A 19558-nucleotide genomic window follows, 5' to 3' on the forward strand; every position below is an offset into this window, starting at 1 on the left:
CATCAAATCGGGGCTCAAGAGGGTGCTTCCTGAGGAACTTCTTGACACACACCCAATCCCCAGGCTGCAAGATATGTGTCCCAGTGTCTGCCTCTGAGTCTGGAAGAGAACACCTGTGCATAGGCTTTGGTTAGTTCTTTAACAACGGAAATCACATACTCAGTCAACACATCAGATTGTAATTGTAACCACTGAGGATAGTAAAGACCTAGCCTTGGGGCTAGCCCAAACAGTCTCGTAGGGAGATAATGTATAATCCCCCCTGGGTTCATATCTAACACTGTATAAGGCTATTGGATGACAGTCTTTCCAAAGTGGCGTCATTTTTAAGTATCTTACTTTTTAGCGTGCCACTACGTCTCTCCACCTTTCCACTACACTAAAGGTGGTACAGTATGTAAAAGGCCTGGGATACACCCAGAGCAGACATGACATGTTACATTCACCTGCGAAGTTTATACCTCTGTCTGACTCTGAATCACTTCTGGTACCCCATATTCACAGTTTACCTCGTTCATGAGCTTCTTTGCGGTTACCTACTTGTTTGCCTTGGTAACAGGGTCAGCCTCCAACCTGCAAAGACATCAACAACAAGCAGCACGTATTCATACTTCCCAACAAGTGGGAGCTGAACGTAGTCAATTTGCAATCCCTGAAATGGGTAGAGTGGTCCCGGCAAGTGTGATGTGGCAAATTTACTTCTGCCCTGACTCACCTATGGCATAGATCATGCTAAACCGGACAAATGATGCAGCAGCTACAGAGAACCCAGAAGTCGCCCAACCTCTTTCAAGCGTCGTCGTCAGTGCTGCTTTACTAGGTGGGTCTTTGCGTCCATCAGCTGGGCCATCATGGGATACAGGAACTGTGGTGGGCAAGTGCTGTTGACCGTTCACCACACGCTGTCCTGTTTCTGCTGCTCCCATATTAGTCCATTTATTCTTTTCTTCCTTGCTGGCTTGTAACTGTAAAAGTCTTTAGCATATCAAAGTCCAAATTTTTGTCAATGTCCAAAGTTTTTACCACTGACTCATGCCGTCAGTATCTTTTCTTCTTTCTTCCACGGCTTGAGGGCCGCTGCCTTTGCTGCGCTGTCAGCGAGGGTGTCGTCTCTCGCCTCTCCAGTGTAGGACTCGGTGCGAACTCTCAACTTTGTCAGGTAGAAGCAGGGCCTCCATGCGACTCTGTACCGCTGCACCATTCTCAATTGGTTGTCCTGCTAAGGTAAAAAAACTGTCTGGCCTTCCATATTGGGCCGTAATCATGAGCTATGCCAAATGCATACCAGGAGTCAGTGTAAAGGGTTGCCATCTTACCTCTCGCCACTCTACTCGCCTCAGTGAGGGCCTTCAATTCCGCTTCTTGTACTGAGACATGCGGAGGCAGAACTCCTGCTTCTAGGACATCTTGTTGTGTGACCACTGCATATCCGATGTGGAGTCATCAGTCCTCACCCTGGTACCATCTGCAAAAAGCTCAACATATGCATTATCAACAGAGGTTCTGGTTACTGTTTGCATATCTGCAGTTTCTTACTGTATTAGTACTAAATAATCGTGCTGATGTTCTATTTCACATGGCTCGGAATCTTGTTATCTTATTCCATTTATTTATTTTTTTCAAACCCAATAGCTGATCTACAACACCTAGATCATCTATGGCCCAGATCACCTATGCCTCCCCCCTTTTGAACCGGAATACTCAATGGGAAAAGAGTCATTGCGTTCAAACTAGTAAACCAAGAGGCACAAAAACAAGCACTTTGTAGGTCAAGGTGACATTGTATGCAGCGAAGTCTGAGCGAAAATCTCCTTACAAAAAAAATGTTTGGTTTTTTTTTTCCTTTCAGGTCGCAGTTAGTATTTTTTAACACAAGGGGGCTCCACACGATTCAAATTTTACGTCACCCAGTGTAATAGTATTTCAGGGTATGGCCAGCGTTTAGCTTTTACTCTCCTGTCGGAATATAATTATAGCTTCAGTATAGACTGACACTAGAATATACAAAAGACTTAAAGAAAAACTAAAGAATACGGATGAATTAACATCCTACTCTAGGCAATTCAGTCCCTCTTTCTTCACATAAAAAGTAAAATTACTTCACCAAATTGCATGAAAAAGTTTGCTGGGTGACTATAGGGAAATTATTCCATCTGTAGGAGCCTTCCATAACATCATCTGTCTGAGTATCCATTGGAGAAGCGGGCAGTGGAAAACGGAGCCCCTGGGAACATGAGAGAGCGTCCCCTGTCATGTATTCCTGGTCTCTGCCCCCCATGCATCAACTCCAATCTTCCATGCAATATAAACCAGCTTAGTCATCTACTATGTCCCAAGCTGCATCTTCACAAAGGTTTGTTTCCCTGAACTTATCACACATCCAAAGTGGCCACATCTTGGAGCGTAACAAAGTCTGGTCAAACAAAACCTTACTTCAGACAATCATGATGTTAGCACTGGATACAGTGGCATTGGGAAATATAGGCCTCCCAAATGCAGCAAAATGGCCGCCAGAGGCAGAAAGGGGCGGGGCTACAGATCTCCCAGGCGAGGCAAAATGGCTGCCGGAGGACCGGGCGGGGCCAGGGGCAGCAGCACTCCCAGGTGAGGCAAGATGACCGCTGGAGGAGGAAGGGGCGGGGCCAGGTCCTGTCCCGGATGGGGAGGGACCGGAAGTAACATCACACACCCTGAAAGTGAGCACATGGTGGGAAGTAACTTCAGGGTGGGGGCAGGCCTCACTACATTTACTGCAGAGTCACACTATGTTGGATTGTAAACATTGCAAGCACGGCCGCCATTACAGGGAGGGGCTGTAGTCAACGCAAAGACATTACATTGTTCATTAGCAATACACATACCCCACTACATGCTTTCCCCTCTTGAATCTCTTAACTACGTTATACCTCCTCCTAGCAATCTAAAAACACCTTTCTTTCTGCTAGGCTTCCTGCTCATGTTCTGAAAACTTTCTACAACTTATCCTACCTGTCCATGACCTAACATTTCTTTCTGCAACTTTTCCTGGTCCTTTCCCATTGTTCAGTAAACTCTGCTCCCTTCAGCAACCAGATCACAAGCTCTATGACCTTTGCCCTTGCTCACTCTGCTCAACTCTATTCTATTCGAAGTTTCTATTCATTCTATTCGAAGACACAGTAGTGTTTCTCTTGTAAAATCTGCTTTCTTCAAATCCTTCCCATATAACCTCTTTCCCACTCAGAATTATAATGCACATTAATTCTACAAAACACAGGGAACGACAAAGTAAACAGAAAGGGTTAATTGGAAAAAGCTTTCAGTTCACTCTTATCAGCAGCCCTCCCCCCAACAATAAACACTGCACATTCTTTCTATAGTACCAGACAGACGGGATTACTGGAGAATACCCACAACGGCTCAGGGTATATATATATCTCATCTACCTTTTATAACAGCCCACCGTATACTAGTAATCCCCAAGAGCACTCCTTGTACACGATCTAGACAGGACATTTAGCTATACACAGAGACTGACGATTATTTTCAATGACCAAAACCTCAATAATATTCTGGAGAAATCAGCCATCACAAAGCACGGCTATACCTTTCCACATATGAGAACATAACACGCTCAATCATAAATGTAAGTATACGTATCATAAATCTTCCTAACCTCACACTAGTTTTACCTAGGAGCACGTGTCACTGGCGTGTTCCCTCAGACTTAAACAGCCGAGTCTGCCCTTCTGACACATTAACCCTCACAGAATTTATCTCTTGGTCTTGCATACACAATTTTTAACCGTCTCAGACATAGCAGACACAGCGTACAAAATACCCCTAGACAGGTAACATGGTGATTTTTCCGAGTGGACAGAACTAGAGTTATTACCTGTCTTTCAGTGAAGGTCCAGTCTGGATCAGGAACAGGCAGAAAAGCAGTCAGAACCCAGCTCACATCGGTAGATTTACATAAAGCAATCTTACCGTGTTCTGTAGATTTTCGGGCCCCTGAGTTCTGCGTGCCATCTGCCGATCTCTGTACGTTCCAGGCTGTGACCTCACAGATCCACTCGCTCACCCAGGGACTCCACTGATCTGGATTATGATTTCTCCAGCAGGCTTTGGGGTATTTTGCCGCTTCCGAATTATGTCGTGTGCACACATCATCGTGGAGCAAATTAGACACAAGCTATCAGCCTCATATCCAAAATGGCTCTCTGCCCAGAAACAGCCAGACAGGGCCTTTTATTGTACAGACACACAATGGGCGTGCAACAGGTTACATCAGTAACATATAGGATTCTCATTTGTCGGATCATATAGAATCCCCCCTCCTTCCTGCCCACCTTCTCTCAAGTCCAATGTATAAGCAAGTCTTTGTCTCACAAACATGTGCTCGAACCTGAAAGTGAAAGTAGATATCTCTTTGTTGAAGAAGATCCTGTGTGGGGGATGGGGAGGACTGGGAGAACACTCAAGCAATAACATATAACACTGTGATTTAACTCTTTCCTTATGCAGCAGAGTTTGACATTAGGCTGAAGTCACAAAACACACATAATACGTCTAGTGCAAATCGATAGACATTTTATACTAATTAATTATCATGTCTATCACAGTGTGATACAAGATTTCAGCAGCTGGACCCATGGTGATTAGTTGATCTTCCAGGTCAGCTTTCAAGAGAATGTTGTCCACTAGTCCTCTTTCTCCTTTTGGCAGCTCTTAGGGTGCATTCACACGAACGTATATCAGCTCGGTTTTCACGCCGAGCCGATATACGTTGCAGGGGGGGGGAGGATGGAAGAGCCAGGAGCAGGAACAGAGCTCCCGCCCCCTCTGCCTCCTCTCCACCCCTCTGCACTATTTGCAATGGGGAGAGGTGGGGCAGGGGCGGGGCTAATTCTTGGACTTTAGCCCCACCCCCATCCCGCCTCCTCTCATTGCAAATAGTGCAGAGGGGCGGAGAGGAGGCAGAGGGGGCGGGAGCTCAGTTCCTGTTTCTGGCTCTTCCATTCCCCCCGCCCCCCCTGCAGAGAGAGACAACGTATATCGGCTCGGCGTGAAAACCGAGCCGATATACGTTCGTGTGAATGCACCCTGACAAAGTAAATCAATTAGAACGAGGAGGTTGGCAGTACAGGAGGAAGCAACATCCTGGCCCTGGATAAAGTTTCAATCCCTTCTAGCATAGGCGCACACTTTGGTGACCACCAGAAGGGCACAAGCTAAAAATCTCCCCCCATCCTTAAAACCTTATAATTGCACTTCCCAACAACAATATAAGACTGCAGCCTCCTGTCACTCATCTGACCTGAATAGTGTGAATTAAGAAGGTTGGATTTTAGAATGGTTGGTTACGAAACTGTCTCAGGAAAGGGAGAAATAAACTTAGAGCCGTTATTACATAAGATTTTTACTTTCACAATTTGTAGTAACATGAAATTTCTCCCTGACGTGACCTTCGTATTAACGGGATCACTTCTTCATTGTGGCTTATATGAATATATAAGATATCTCTGTGCTACTATCCAGAAGTATAATGTAAGGTTCCTGGACCCCAGTGCGTAATCTGTATTGAGGCCCCCGATCTACCATTTGCCACCTTAACCCCTTAACGACCAGCCCATAGTGTTTTTACGTCCTCCCGAAGTGGGCTCTATTCTCTGAGGACGTAAAAACATGCTTCCTGCAGAGAATAGTGCCCCTCGGGCTGTGGACGTGACAGCTCCATGCTGTCGGTGTCCGCAGGTAGCTGACAGCATGGAGCTGTCATCCCGGGCTGTTCGGAGCCCCCCCCGGCATTGCGATCGGCGCTATGCAATGGATAGCGCCGATCGCAAAAAAAGTAAATAAATGTACATAAAAGTTAAAGATTCAGCTGCTCCGATGGATCGGATCCATCGGAGCAGCTGAAATTACTCACCGAGGTCTGGCACGCTGCTCCCCGCTCTCCTGCCGCTCCGGGGCCCGAAGCCGGTCTTCTGCGCATGCGCGCCAGGCGGCATTACGTCAGCCGCATGCGCAGAAGGCTCGGCGGCGCGGGAGATTTAAAATCTCCTGGCTCCCGGCTCCTGTAGGTAGCCGGGAGGCAGGAGATGTCAGCGGGGACTGCGGTGAGCGGTCCCCGGTACCGCGATCGCCGTTATCCAATGGTTAGCGGCGATCGCGAAAAAGTTTAAAAAAAGTTTAAAAAAAGTCAGTTTCACCTCCCCTCATGGATCGGATCCATGAGGGGAGGTGAAAATACTCACCCCCAGTCCTCAGCGGTGTCCCGATGTCCCGGGACCCGAATCCCCGTCTGCGCATGCGCGCCCGATGATTGACATCGGGCGCGTGCACAGACGGGCTCGAGCCCCGGGGAATTTAAAATCCCTCTGCTTCTGGCTGCCATGTGTAGCTAGGAGCAGAGAGATTATACCGGGGACATGATCACTGTCATCCAATGGATGACAGTGATCATGTAAAGTGAAAATAAAGTGTAAAAAAGTTAAAAAAAAAAAAAGTTAAAAAAAGTTTAAAAAGCGTACGTTTCATCTCCCCTCATGGATCATATCCGTGAGGGAGGATGAAAGTACGTACCTAAGGCCCCCAGATTTATCCGCGGACCTTACCACAGCTTCTGCACACGCGCCCGTCGCCAAAATGGCGGGCGCATGCGCAAAAGCTGTGGATTGCCAGGATAATTTAAATTCTCCCTGCTCCTGGCTACAAAACGTAGCCAAGAGCATGGAGATTTAATGGGGGTCCGCGGTGAGCGGTTCCTGGTCACGTGTTCGCCATTATCCAATAATGGCGATCACGTAAAAGTAAAAAAAAAAATTTGAAGTTTCATCTCCCCTCACTGATGCGATCGGTGAGAGGAGATGAAACTTTTTACCGGAGGCCTGCGTATTTGAATCCCGACGCAATCTTCCTCCGTGGACCTTCCAGGATTCTGCACATGCGATTGCCGGCAAAAAGCCGGACACATGCGCAGGAGTCAGGGAGCCCAGGAAACTTAAAATCTCCTTGCTCCCAGCGACCAACGGTCGCCGAGAGCCTGGAGCAGTGACCAGGGGCCTCGTTGAGCGTTCCCCAGTCACGTGATAAAAAGGTAGCGATCTACCTTAGGCCGGTCTCACATGACCGGATAGGAATGACGGATTCCGCATGCGTCTGATCCGTGGTAATACGCAGATCAATCGCATTGGATTACACAATTCCGCTCACATTAGCGGGTCAGAATTGCGTTATCCACTCGCAGAAAAGAGAACGCAGCAGGTTCTATTTTACTGCGGATATCGGCAACATAGAGCCCATTGTGCTCCATGGTTGCGAATATACCCGCAGCCCATACGCAACTACGTTGTATACGGGCTGCGGGTACCCGCGTCATCGCTAAGCGATGGTGCGGGAAATACAAACAAAGGTGTACTGTGCATGACCGCCTGTGTGAGTAGGCAGTTATGCGCAGTACATTACGCAGCCGTACGCAGGGTCACAGCCGGGCTCACAGATGGGATCCGCTGTGGGCCTCCGCAAGCGGATTCCGCCTGCACCCGCGTGAGCCCGGCGTTATTCAGACCGCTACCTGTGAGACGTATTTTACAAGAAGCCCCGGGAACGCTCGCTTTCCTGCAGTTCCAGGAGCACCTTGTTGAGCGCCTTCTGTGTGAGACCGCCGCACCTCATCAAGCTTACGGAGACTCACGGAACGCCACTTTTTACACCCCATCCCCGCCGCTGAGGTCATGAAATACCCCCAAAAAGCATGAGAGGAGGGGGGGGGGGGATACCCGGTTTTATTGCCCCATGGGCCCATTCCAACCAGCCTCCGTAATTACCCCTGTCATTGGAAATACTACACAGTTCACATTTTTACTTTTATCTAAGATTTGCGAACGCCAAAAAGGGCGTGGAGGGGGAGGGGGGGAATTTTTAGGGAGTCAATCTTTATTCTGTACAAATAAGCAATGGGGCCTGGAATTTATTCAGTTGTGCCCTAAAATCCAACAGGTGTTCCGTCCTTTATAGGCCTTGCCATGCGTCCTGTAAGTAGATTAGGGCCACAATGGGTATGTTTCTGAACTCGGGACAAACGGGGGTATCCATTTTGGGGTGAACGTCTTCATTCCTATGTACACTGTACAAAAAAACTGTTTTTAAATTGAAAAAATTGTCAAAAAAATTGAAAATCGTAACTTTTTCCTTCTGCTTTGCTTAGATTCATTCAAATACTGTGGGGTCAAAATACGCAGTACACCCCTAGATGAATTCGTTAAGGGGTCTAGTTTTCAAAATGGGGTCATTTGAGGGGGTTCTTTATAGTTTTGGCCGCTCAATGGCTCTATAAGTGGGCAATGGGGCCTGAAATTTATTCAGTGGTACCCTGAAATCCAACGGGTATTCCTTTCATTGTAGGCCTAGCCATGGGTCCTGTAAGTCTATTAGGGCCACAATGGGTATGTTTCTGAACACGGGACAAACAGGGGTATCCATTTTGGGGTGAAAGCCTTCATTTATATGTGTGCTGTACAAAAAAAACTGTTTTTAAATTGACACAATAGCCCAAAAAATGAAAATCCTATTTTTTTCCTTTTGCTTTGCTTGAATTTATTCAAAAACTGTGGGGTCAAAATATGCAGTACATCCCTAGATAAATTCGTTAAGGGGTCTAGTTTTCAAAATGGGGTCACTTGTGGGGGTTCTATATGGTTTTGGGCGCTCAAGAACTCTACAAGTGGGCAATGGGGCCTAAAAGGACTTCAAGCAAAATCTATGTTCTGAAAGCCACCGATTACTCCTTTTATTTTGGGCCCCGTTGTGCATGCGGACATAAGATTAGGGCCACAATGGGTATATTTCTGAAAACAGCACAAACAGGGGTATCCATTTTGGGGTGTAAGTCTTCCTTCATGTGTGTGCTGTACAAAAAAAGCTGTTTTTAAAATGACAGAATTGCCAAAAAAACAAAAATCCAAATTTTTTCCTTTTGCTTTGCTTGAATTTATTCAAAAACTGTGGGGTCAAAATGCGCAGTACACCGCTAGATAAATTCGTTAAGGAGTCTAGTTTTCAAAATGGGGTCATTTGTGGGGGTTCTCTATGGTTTTGGGCGCTCAAGAACTCTACAAGTGGGCAATGGGGCCTAAAAGGACTTCAAGCAAAATTTGTGTTCCGAAAGCTACCGGTCGCTCCTTTCATTTTGGGCTCCGTTGTGTATCCAGACATAAGATTAGGGCCACAATGGGTATGTCTCTGAACACGGGACAAACAGGGGTATCCATTTTTGGGTGCAAGTCTTCCTTCATATGTGTGCTGTACAAAAAAAGCTGTTTTTAAAATGACAGAATTGCCGAAAAAACGAAAATCACAATTTTTTCCTTTTGCTTGGTTTGAATTCATTCAAAAACTGTGGGGTCAAAATATGCAGTACACCCCTAGATAAATTCCTTAAGGGGTCTAGTTTTCAAAATGGGGTCATTTGTGGGGGGTTTCTATGGTTTTGGTCGCTCAAGAACTCTACATGTGTGCTATGGGGCCTAAAAGGACTTCAAGCAAAATTTCTGTTTTGAAAGACACTGACTACTCCTTTCATTTTGGGCCCCGTTGTGGACTCAGATATAACAATAGGGCCACAATGGGTATATTTCTGCACACGGGAGAAATAGGGGTATCCATTTTGGGGTGTAAATCCTGATTTTCATGTAAACTATAGGAAAAAAATATGTCTTTAAAATGACAGATTTGCAAAAATATGAAATTTTATTTTTTCTCCTCTAAATTGAATTAATTCCTGAAAAAAAACTGTGGGGTCAAAATACTCATGACACCCCTCAGTGAATACATTAAGGGGTGCAGTTTTTAAAATGAGGTCATTTGGGGGGGTATCTATTATTCTGACACTCATGAGCCTTTCCAATCTCGGCTTGGTATAGGAAAACAAAGTGTTCCTCAAAATGCTAAAAAGTAATGTTAAATTTGTACGTCTCCTAAATAGTTAAAAAAAAACGAAAGTTTTTCCAATGTGCGCCCAAAATAAAGTAAACGGGTGGAAATATAAATCTTAGCAAAAATTTCTATATTATGTTTGCACATATTTAAGATATTGCAGTTGGAAATGTGAAAAAATGACGATTTTTTCAAAATTTTCCCAATTTTGGCGCTTTTAATAAATAAACACAATTTCTATCGGTCTATTTTTTTCGCCTAAATGAAGCACAACATGTGGCGAAAAAACAATGTCAGAATCGCTTGGATATGCAAAACCTTTCTGGTGTTTTTCCATGTTAAAGTGACACATGTCAGATTTGCAAAATTTGGCCTGGTCATTAAGGCGCAAACAGGCTTGGTCACTAAGGGGTTAAATGGTTTTTTTTTGGGGGGGGGGTTGGGGGGGAGGAACCCTCTCGGGCACCTCTTTAGTAACAGCAGTGTTATCAATTAGCAATAAAAAAAAATGTTTGGCCCATAAGGCATTGTCCTACCTGTTCTAATTTATTGAATAATGCATGAAGCAAAATATTACTGTGGCTATTAGTCACTTTATAAGCAGCTGACGTAGATGTACTGACCACTTTTCACATTCTCACGATTAAAGCTGCCCTCTATGGAAAGTAGACCCTGGAGTCCAGCATTAAATCAAGTGCCAAGTTTTCCATGGATTCACAGTGAAATGCATCCACATTTAGATGGGCAAATCCAGTCATCTGGGCAACTTCCAGCTAGGCCTGGTCAACTGTTCTTGACTATCCGGAGCCAGGATTTCACTGCCAACCTTGATAGGGTTTTCTCATTTAGCAGTGTAGAGAGTATACTGAGAATGGTGTGATTTGAGGAAAAATATCCAACCAAAGGGAATCCTGTTGATTAAAGTAACTCGTCAATGAAAAAGGGACTGCAGAGGATGTCAAGAATTGTTCTGATGAGGTGGTGCACCGTCGGGCACATTGCACCTGGATATAACACTGGTGGTCCAACTAATGTCCAAGAACACAACTCCTCATTCCTTAGCATGGCTGAACAAGATGACCAAATAGCCAGTTCATTGCTAAGAGAGACAGAAAGTTAAGGCTCCAATAGGCAAAAGCGCACAAAAAAATGAATAGCAGTGGAAAAACATCACCTCGTCAGATGCATCCAGATTTCTTTTGCAACATGCTGAAGGATGGGTCAGAACCTGGCAGAAAGCAGCATAAATCAATGACCCTTCCCTGTCAGTTGTTCAGAACATGTCAGTACCTCCGTCTGATTTTGGGGCAACTACAAGAAGTTCCTGTCCGCAGGACAATTTGTATACCTAGTGGAATCTATACTATAATGAATTGCTGCAGTTCTGAAGGCCAATGGAGGTAATCGTGCAACCAGATGGCCGTTTCTAAGGAAGTGTCAATTCAGTGTTTTGTACTGTAGCTTCAATTTCAGATCATCAGAGGTGAAGAATTGGGCAATGAATGAATGCAGAGTTGTGCAGTGTTTTTTTTTTTTTTTTTTCCCATTACACATGTTCATATCCATTCTGGGCGTGTAAAGCTTGAATTTGGAATCTCATGACTAGGGGTGGGGAGCCAGTTTGTTGCATAGTTTCTATCTCACTGGTATGATATGAGATAGCTGAGGTAATATGCAGTTACTTATCTCCTACGTGTCTTTCTCTTCCAGCTTCTTGAGTTTGATCTTAAGGGAATACCCCTCGACTACTCCTCATCCTTGGATGTCATTGTGAAAGATTTCGAAACAATCGGAAAAGACAAGTAGGTTATCTGAATATATTGATTGCATGCAAAGATTGGCTCAGTATCCTACCGGTGACTCTCCAGCTGCTGCTGAACTACAATTCTCAGCATGCCCAGAGAGACATGGGCTGTCAGGACTGAGTTGTACTTGTGCATCAGCTGTAGAGCCGTGGGACAGACTACTACTTTAGTGTATACAATGTACAAGCAAAGTAATGGTAATACATTCTGAAATGCTTATTGGAGAAGGCAAGCCTTGGCATATTGCCCTACGTTAGCACTGGTGCATATATACTTTGTAGACTATTTTAGAGTATCTGTAATGCACATATACATGTTTAGGAAGGTTTTCCTAGAATGCCACTATTGTTTCTGAGATTCTCGATAATAGCAACTTTAGTGATTCTTTATGGCAACTTCTGTAACTGACAATTCAGTCATATAAACTAAGCGGTGAATTAGGGTTTCATTCACTCTTTTTTTGCTTGCAAAATAAGTGACTCCTATAGACACCCCCAATGCCCTCTTCTGACATGTTAATTGATTTAGGTGGACCTTCCCTTTTTAAATATTGCACACCTTAGAAGAATTTTAGATTGTGATAATCCCTTTATCCACAGGATTGGACTTTACTATATGATTGTGGGGGTCTCGCCACTGAGACCTCCACTAATTCTGAGAACGGGTCCCATTTCTCCACTTATCACTGAGGGGATGCTTCTCCTAGCAGCAGTGATGCACATTGAATGGCTGGGCATGCCCATCGCTGTTACATTCACTTCTGAGGAGCTGATGGAAATTGCCAAGTACTTGTTCCTTAGCTGTCTCCAGCGGCCCTATTGAAAGTGAATTGAGTGGTACAGCATATGCACAGCTATCTCTCTGTTCAATCTCCTCACTGTGTAGGGGTGCAGGAAGCCTGAAGTGAGCTGGAAGGGGACACAGGACTGCCGTTGTGGGGTGTCTCTCCGACGTGACACCTCTACTGATCATAAAGGTATCCTTTATGTACAGCGGATAACTTTAGATTTGGGGATACTTCATTTAGTTTTCCATTAAATGGGTCATTAAAAGGTAGTAATGAATGATAAAAGAAAACCTGAAATATGGTTGTCACACTGTTAGAAAATGTTGTAAACTAACAATGTGTTTCTGAAGCAGTTTGACTGTTCTCTGCAGGTTTTCTATAATTCTCCCATTGTTTTTGTTCCCTTTTGGGCTCGTGGGTGGCCAAGGGAGTGGCTTAGGAAAGGGATGGGGCTTAATCTATTTTTTTTTTTGCCTTACAGCAGGCAGGTTAGAGGGAGAGGCTCCTGCTGCAGCCAGGTGTCTTAGCCAGTTACAGGAGGACAAGGCAGATTTCCTCAAATACCTAGAGATTTCTTTAGATCTGTCTGTTTTAATTGCAGTAGAACACAAAACGGGATTAAATAGTAAGGTGGATTAAGGGGTATATAGATATATATTGCATTTTGTGTGTTCAGCTTTTCTTTAAAGAGGACTTGTGTAGGGGAATGAAGTCACTGGGGCTGGTTGCATGTCTCTGCAGCCATGACCAAAATGCCTGATTTTATTTATATATATATATATATATATATATATATATATATATATATATATATATATATATATATATATATATATATATATATATATATAGAAAATATAATTTTTTTTCTCCTTCCTTTGCTTAGATGGACTATTCTTGGGTCTACTTTTGGCGATGTCAAGTGGGCAGTCACCGCTGCTCTCTCAACACTGCCAATTAAGTTACCCATTGAAAGTGAGAAATGGAGACCATCCACTTGACACAATGACTGTGCCTAGAGCTGAACCCACAAACAGTCTATCCAGGTGAAGGGAATAAAGTCTGAAAGGGGGGAAAAAATGGGGATAGAGCTGCATTGCTCTGCAGTTGACTTTATCCTGTGACAGGTCCTCCTTTTTGAGTTAGTATTTTTGCTTCTTTTATTCCACTTCACACAATATACGTCCTCCTTTGTAATATTTGTCTTTAGTGAGCTTATCTTTTGTATGCATAATTAATATCGGCAAATAGAAAGGGTGGGGTGAAAGGTTCACTTCTTATCTTCCTTTTATAAGAAAATACACAAGCTATAGGCGTGGATCTCACATTCCCACCATGAGCTCCATTCAGAGCTGGTGTTTCTCCATGAGTCAATATGTAACCATAAAGGCCCGGTTAGATATAACGATTTTCATTGGAAAAATCGTTATAATGACCAAAAGTGCACAATTGTTACATTTAAAGGCGAGCCGTCGTGCACTTTTCGCGTGTCGTTCAGTTTCAGCCGGCATGAAAATCAGTAGCTCTTTGATTTCACGTTACATTTAAACACTCTCCGCTCAGCGTCCGACATAATAATGTGAAGAAGTGCGCAGTTAACGATCTGCCTGTCTGAAGAGGCTGCGCAAACGATTGCGAACGAGTTAGCGGTGACGTCACTCGCTTGTTCAAATGAGAATCTGCAAGCATAAGGGTGAAAGAAACCCCTTTTAGATGGAAATTGCTACATCTATCAGATTCGGAAAGGATGCCACTTACTGGCAATTTATTCTCCTCAGTCCAAATCTAAGCTTGAACCTTGAGGATTATGGTTATTTATATCATGGGTATGAAGCAAAGGGAAAGCTTCTCGGTTTTAGTTTTAAAACCTATAGATGGGCAACTTGGCAATGATTGTGTAATTCAATATTCTGCATTTAATTCTTTATAGGATTCTAAAACACTAGTAACTACTGAATGTAGTCCATTAAGTATTAGGCCTCATGTCCACGGGGAAAATCAGACCCGCTACGGATTCTCCATGGAGAATCCGCAGCGGGTCCCTCCTGCCCTGCGGACGTGAGCGCTGAAGATAGAAATTACTCACCTCTCGCACGCTCCGGATCTTCCCTTCTTCGCGGTTTCATCTTCTCTCCGTCACGGCTGGATCTTCTTTCTTCGGCCCGGCGGATGGGCACGGCACGTTGGTTGCGTGCCGCACGCATGCGCCGGCCCGAAGAAAAAAGATCCGGCCGCGACGGAGAGAAGATGAAGCCGCGAAGCAGGGAAGATTCGGAGCAGGTGAGTATATTCTGATTTTGGTCTCCCGTGGGTCCGGACGGCTTCCATAGGCTTCAATAGAAGCCTGCGGGAGACCCGCACCAAATGGAGCATGGTCCAGATTTTTTCATGCTCCATTTTTTTAAAAATCACTTTTATTGACCATCCGCGGGTATTTATCTACCCACGGGTGGTCAATGCAACCCTATGGGATGCGGATCCGCATGCGGGTGATCCGCTGCGGATCTAAAATCCTATTTTGCCCGTGGACATGAGGCCTTATAGAACTTGGAGTTAGTAATCAGATAGGTGACTCTGCCTCTCCCTACCAGAAATATCTGGGCACCCTATTGCCAGAAGGTTAGGGCTGAATGTTTGGACAAGTGCAGACTTCCACAACAATGATGCACCCCCAATGTTTTTCTATTGGGAGAAAAGTTGTCAGAATTTTGTCATGTTGGTGTGTAGTCTGGGGTTTACCCAGCTGTGAGGTGTGCACACTCAGGTATGATGTGCCCTGAGTATGGATTTGAGCAGGGTTTAAGAATCCAGTAGTAAATAGTTGGGTTTAGCACTGACGTTGTGGCCTACTTGTAGTCTAATTTTTCTATCCCTGTTGAGGCCCATGTGGCCTCAGTGTCTTGGCCTTGTGTCCATTCTCATTACTCAATGGGCCATTTTTGTTTTTCAAGTTAGTTTTTTTTTTTTTTTTTTCCTTCGTTCGGCCTTTTTTTTTTCCTTCACACAGGTCCATGTCTGTGTGAAAATAAAACTCGCTAGTTGGAAGCTTGTCAAATAACACAAAACTGCTGCAGATTTTTCTTGCTGTTAGTGATTTGTTTTTTTGTTAAAACCCCATTCTCTAATATTGTACTTTACATAGTTCCGGAATTCTGGTGCAGAAAGCTTACAACTAGTACATGAAGTGTGTAATTGGCTTAACTCGATTTTGTTCTGTACATTTTTTGTATGTAATATATAATATATATTTAAAGTAATTTTATTTTTTGTTAGTCATTAAATAGAATATCAAGAAGGCCTTTTTTTTTTTTTTTTATTTTAATGGACAAATAACATTTTTAGTGTTTAGTTATGGATTGTTGCAGATTTACTGTCCTCACTTGGGGCCTATTGACCATTTCTATGAAAAACATCCACTCTAGGTAAAGTCTTGTAACTAAGTAAAATCTCTTGAACTAAATATGATGACCGTTCGATAACACAAGAAACAATTTTCTGTGATGGGCCATTCCCTTCAAATAAAACTACTCGTTCTTTTCTTTATCTTACACAATATTCTCTTTGTACTTTCTGGTCACATGACTGTAAATGGACAATTCCATGTTAACAATTAAGAATGACGCATAACGCATTCTCCCTGGATGCTCATTCAACCGTGCAGATACGGACTCTGGTTTCCCTGGAATGTAAAATAAATGCATTCTTCTTTTGTGTTGCACATCTCACAAAGTTTCCTTCTCTGTTCGCCTTATTAAAACTGGATTTAAAAATGGCCTTAACTATAAAAGAACTAGTTTTCTCTTTTGGATGATAAAAGTACAGTTGTTCTATGTGGTTATCGGCTCTGGTATATACAGAGATGGCTCTAGTGGTTGGTTTCCTAGTAACACAGTGGAATACACCCTGCAGCTAGCAATAATGTAAATTCCTATGTTACTCATTATTTCCTGGCTCAGTTTAGCTTCTGAGTTTGCAGTTTACTGAGCGACTTTCAAGTGCTTTGCCTTTTTTTTTTTTTTCTTCTCCTTGTGCTGGGATTTGGAATAGCCCCGTTTTGAGTGAAGCTGATACAATTTTCATATGTGAAAGTGGATCAGATGATGGCGATCCATGTAATGACTGGATTGCAGACTGGTTATGTGGACCGTTCTTCCACTTTGTTACATTTTCATTACTTATATGGTCATTCTGGAAGTAGTTGTGTTCAACTAAATTTTGCTGCACAAATGAACACTTTACCATGAAAATTTATCTTGCATTACTCGCATGGGAAATTCATCTGTAATGTTTCTGGAGTTCATAAGCAAAACAAGAGAACCCGGAGAAAACCCAACGCAGGAAGACCTCATCCAGATGTTAGATGGATTTGAACCAAGGATCCCTGTGCAAGGCAACACTAACGGTTGAAATTTTGGTACAACCCCTTTAAAGCTATCCATAGAACAAACTATTTTACAAGTTATTCCCCATCCACAGGATGGGGTATAACTTGCTGATCTGTGAGGGTCTCATTGGTGAGATCCCCACCAATCTTGAGAATAAAGGTCCTATGATTACCATCCTCCCCACTGTGGGGTTAATGTACCCTTCGCGGTAAAGAAGGGATTGAATGGGGAGTATTCAATGGAACTATGAGATAGCTGAGCAGCATTCATTCTGACATCACTACGGGGTAGAAGCAGCCCCTGCAGTGAGGAGCAGGACACGCGAGTCCCATTCTCTAGATCGGTAGGGTCTTCATGGTGAGACCCCCATCAATTAGTAAGTTATTTCCTATCCAGTGGATAGAGGGGTTAACTTGTAATCTTTAAAGCAAAATAGTCAGCTGGACATGTAAGGGGAGGATGTACAGAAAAAGTCACTATTAGAAGCAATGATGGCCAAGGAGTGATGAGCCATCAAGCAACTCCATATGTTTAGACCAGTCCCTTGATTTATTAAAGGTCATTTATTTTAGCTCACTGGCTTTTCTTTATCTAATTTTATGTTCTTTTGAATCCCGGGTAAATTTTGTGACCCAAGGCAATATAGTACAAAAAGCACATATTACTTTTGGACACTGACTTGGCTTTAGGAGTCACAATGGCGATCTTTGCCTCCCTCTGCCAATGTTGAATGATGGTGATTCATATGATAAAGGCAATAGTGTAATTGAGCTATGTGGAATTTCTTACTGCACCAATTGTGTTTCACTTTTACTTCACTGTACCTACTGCAAAAATTAAATTCATAATGGGGTAATTGGTGAATAGTTCTATAGGCCCATGCAGGAATTGTGCTGCGGTTGAGGGTTCAAAAATCTACCCCCATAACTGGAGGATTGGTGCTTATGCAGCGTCCTGTAGAGTGACCCCGGACACATGGCTTATGCTGAGGAGCTAGGAGGGCAAGATGCTGGCTTGTCACGGCATTACTTGACATGCTCCCTCCCGGAGGGACACGCAGCCAAGGCCAGGGCAGTGCTGGGCCTCTTCCAGACACCCCCCCCCCCTATTCCTTCTCCAGCATTGGATTGCCCAACAGGGGGGTGTGATTGTCCCCCACCCCCCTCCCTCCCGTTCCGGTACCCACCGGCATTAAAAAAAAAACAGCAGGGAAATCAATGAGCCACAAACAGTAGTATAGTGCCTCAGGTCCCCGGGAACGGTCAGGGCGTAGAATAACTTTTTTTATTTGAAGAATAACCATAGGGATACAAGACACAAATAACAGAATTGAAAAGTCCAGGAATTAGAGAAACTAGAGTACCTCCACTCAGCGGGACCCAGACCTCAGGGCGCTTGACTGTGAACAATGACTGTATAGTACCTCCACCGGGCAGTCCCAGACTTCAGGACTCGCGGGCGTGAAACAAATAATTGAATACCTCTGCACTAGACCTTGAAAGACTTCTCTCACTCTTCGGTGGCTCACGCCAATGTCATTCCTTAAGCATGCACTCCGGGAAACCTCTCCTCCTGCATTCTTCACTACATAAGGGCTGAAGGTGCCCCCATGTAGTCGGTACTTTTTGACAGGAACCCAGAAGACATGGACCTCTTCCCGCTCTGACACTCCTTTTTTATAGCCTCTCGTACCACGTGACAGGATAGAACATTTACAGACAGACAGCTCACTCTTTGCGGACATTAACCCATCACACGTAGCAGCTGTGCAATACACATAACAGAATGACAAGACATTTTTGCACAGTGCATCATCATAAGACATACATGTATGACCTTATGGAGGGGGCCAGGAAAGCATGTACTGGGCCACTACACTTGCAAAACAAATTGCTATACTGCTCAAAAAAAATGAAGGGGTGTAGGCACTTCCTGAAGGATGAATGCATCAATGTCATTAAATTCAGGTCTGGGAGCACGTCTCCCAGACCTGAATTCATTCGAGAACATCCTGAGACCTTCTGTATCTGTACATCCAGTGCCTCCAAGTAACACCACAAACTGTACAGGAATTTATAGATGCCTTGATCCAAATGTGGGTGGAGATCTTCTCCCAGGACACCATCCACAGTCTCAATAGGAGCATGCCCAGACATTGTGCATACAAGCACATGGTCGCATTATGAGTTGCTATGATGAATTCATGCAAATTGGTTTTCGGGATGATTTGGAATCCAGCTCTCAGTTGGTGGTTGATCTTTATTTCCGTTGACCATTAACACATCCTTTTTGTTCTCAATGAATTATGAAATTTATATCTGTAAAGACTTTGCACTTTACTTTTTTGTTCTTCAAGATCAATTTGTAATTTAAGTGTTCCCTAAATTTTTGTATTTTTTTATTTTTTTAAAGCAGTGTACTTGATTACTTCAGTGGCTTACGAACTTTTTGTAAGGTTCCTTTTTGCTTATAGTCCACAGTGGGAATATGCTTCTAAATATACTATAGTTTGGTGTAGGAGCAAAGCATAGACCCTTTGCAGTAGTACCATGGCTAAATTACCCCCTTCGTAGAAGGAAGTGTCAGAGTGGCCGTCCAGCTGTCTCAAATATTTGTGGTATCTGCAGCATGGTGCACATTAGTGATTTCCTGGTGGCATCATT

At 43.9% G+C, this 19558-nt stretch overlaps 1 protein-coding gene across 7 annotated transcripts in view; it reads left to right on the forward strand.

Moving 5' to 3' along the window:
• Positions 1 to 19558, forward strand: part of MYOF (myoferlin) — a 134426-nt gene that overhangs the window by 23581 nt on the left and 91287 nt on the right. For all 7 annotated transcript variants that reach the window (XM_066600980.1, XM_066600981.1, XM_066600983.1 and 4 more), the window contains exon 3: positions 11629 to 11720. In XM_066600980.1, coding sequence (XP_066457077.1) covers positions 11629 to 11720 — 92 coding nt within the window. The remainder of the gene's footprint in view (positions 1 to 11628; positions 11721 to 19558) is intronic.

The sequence above is a fragment of the Eleutherodactylus coqui genome, chromosome 4 (genome assembly GCF_035609145.1).
Source record: "Eleutherodactylus coqui strain aEleCoq1 chromosome 4, aEleCoq1.hap1, whole genome shotgun sequence".
NCBI classification, from domain to species: Eukaryota; Metazoa; Chordata; class Amphibia; order Anura; family Eleutherodactylidae; genus Eleutherodactylus; species Eleutherodactylus coqui.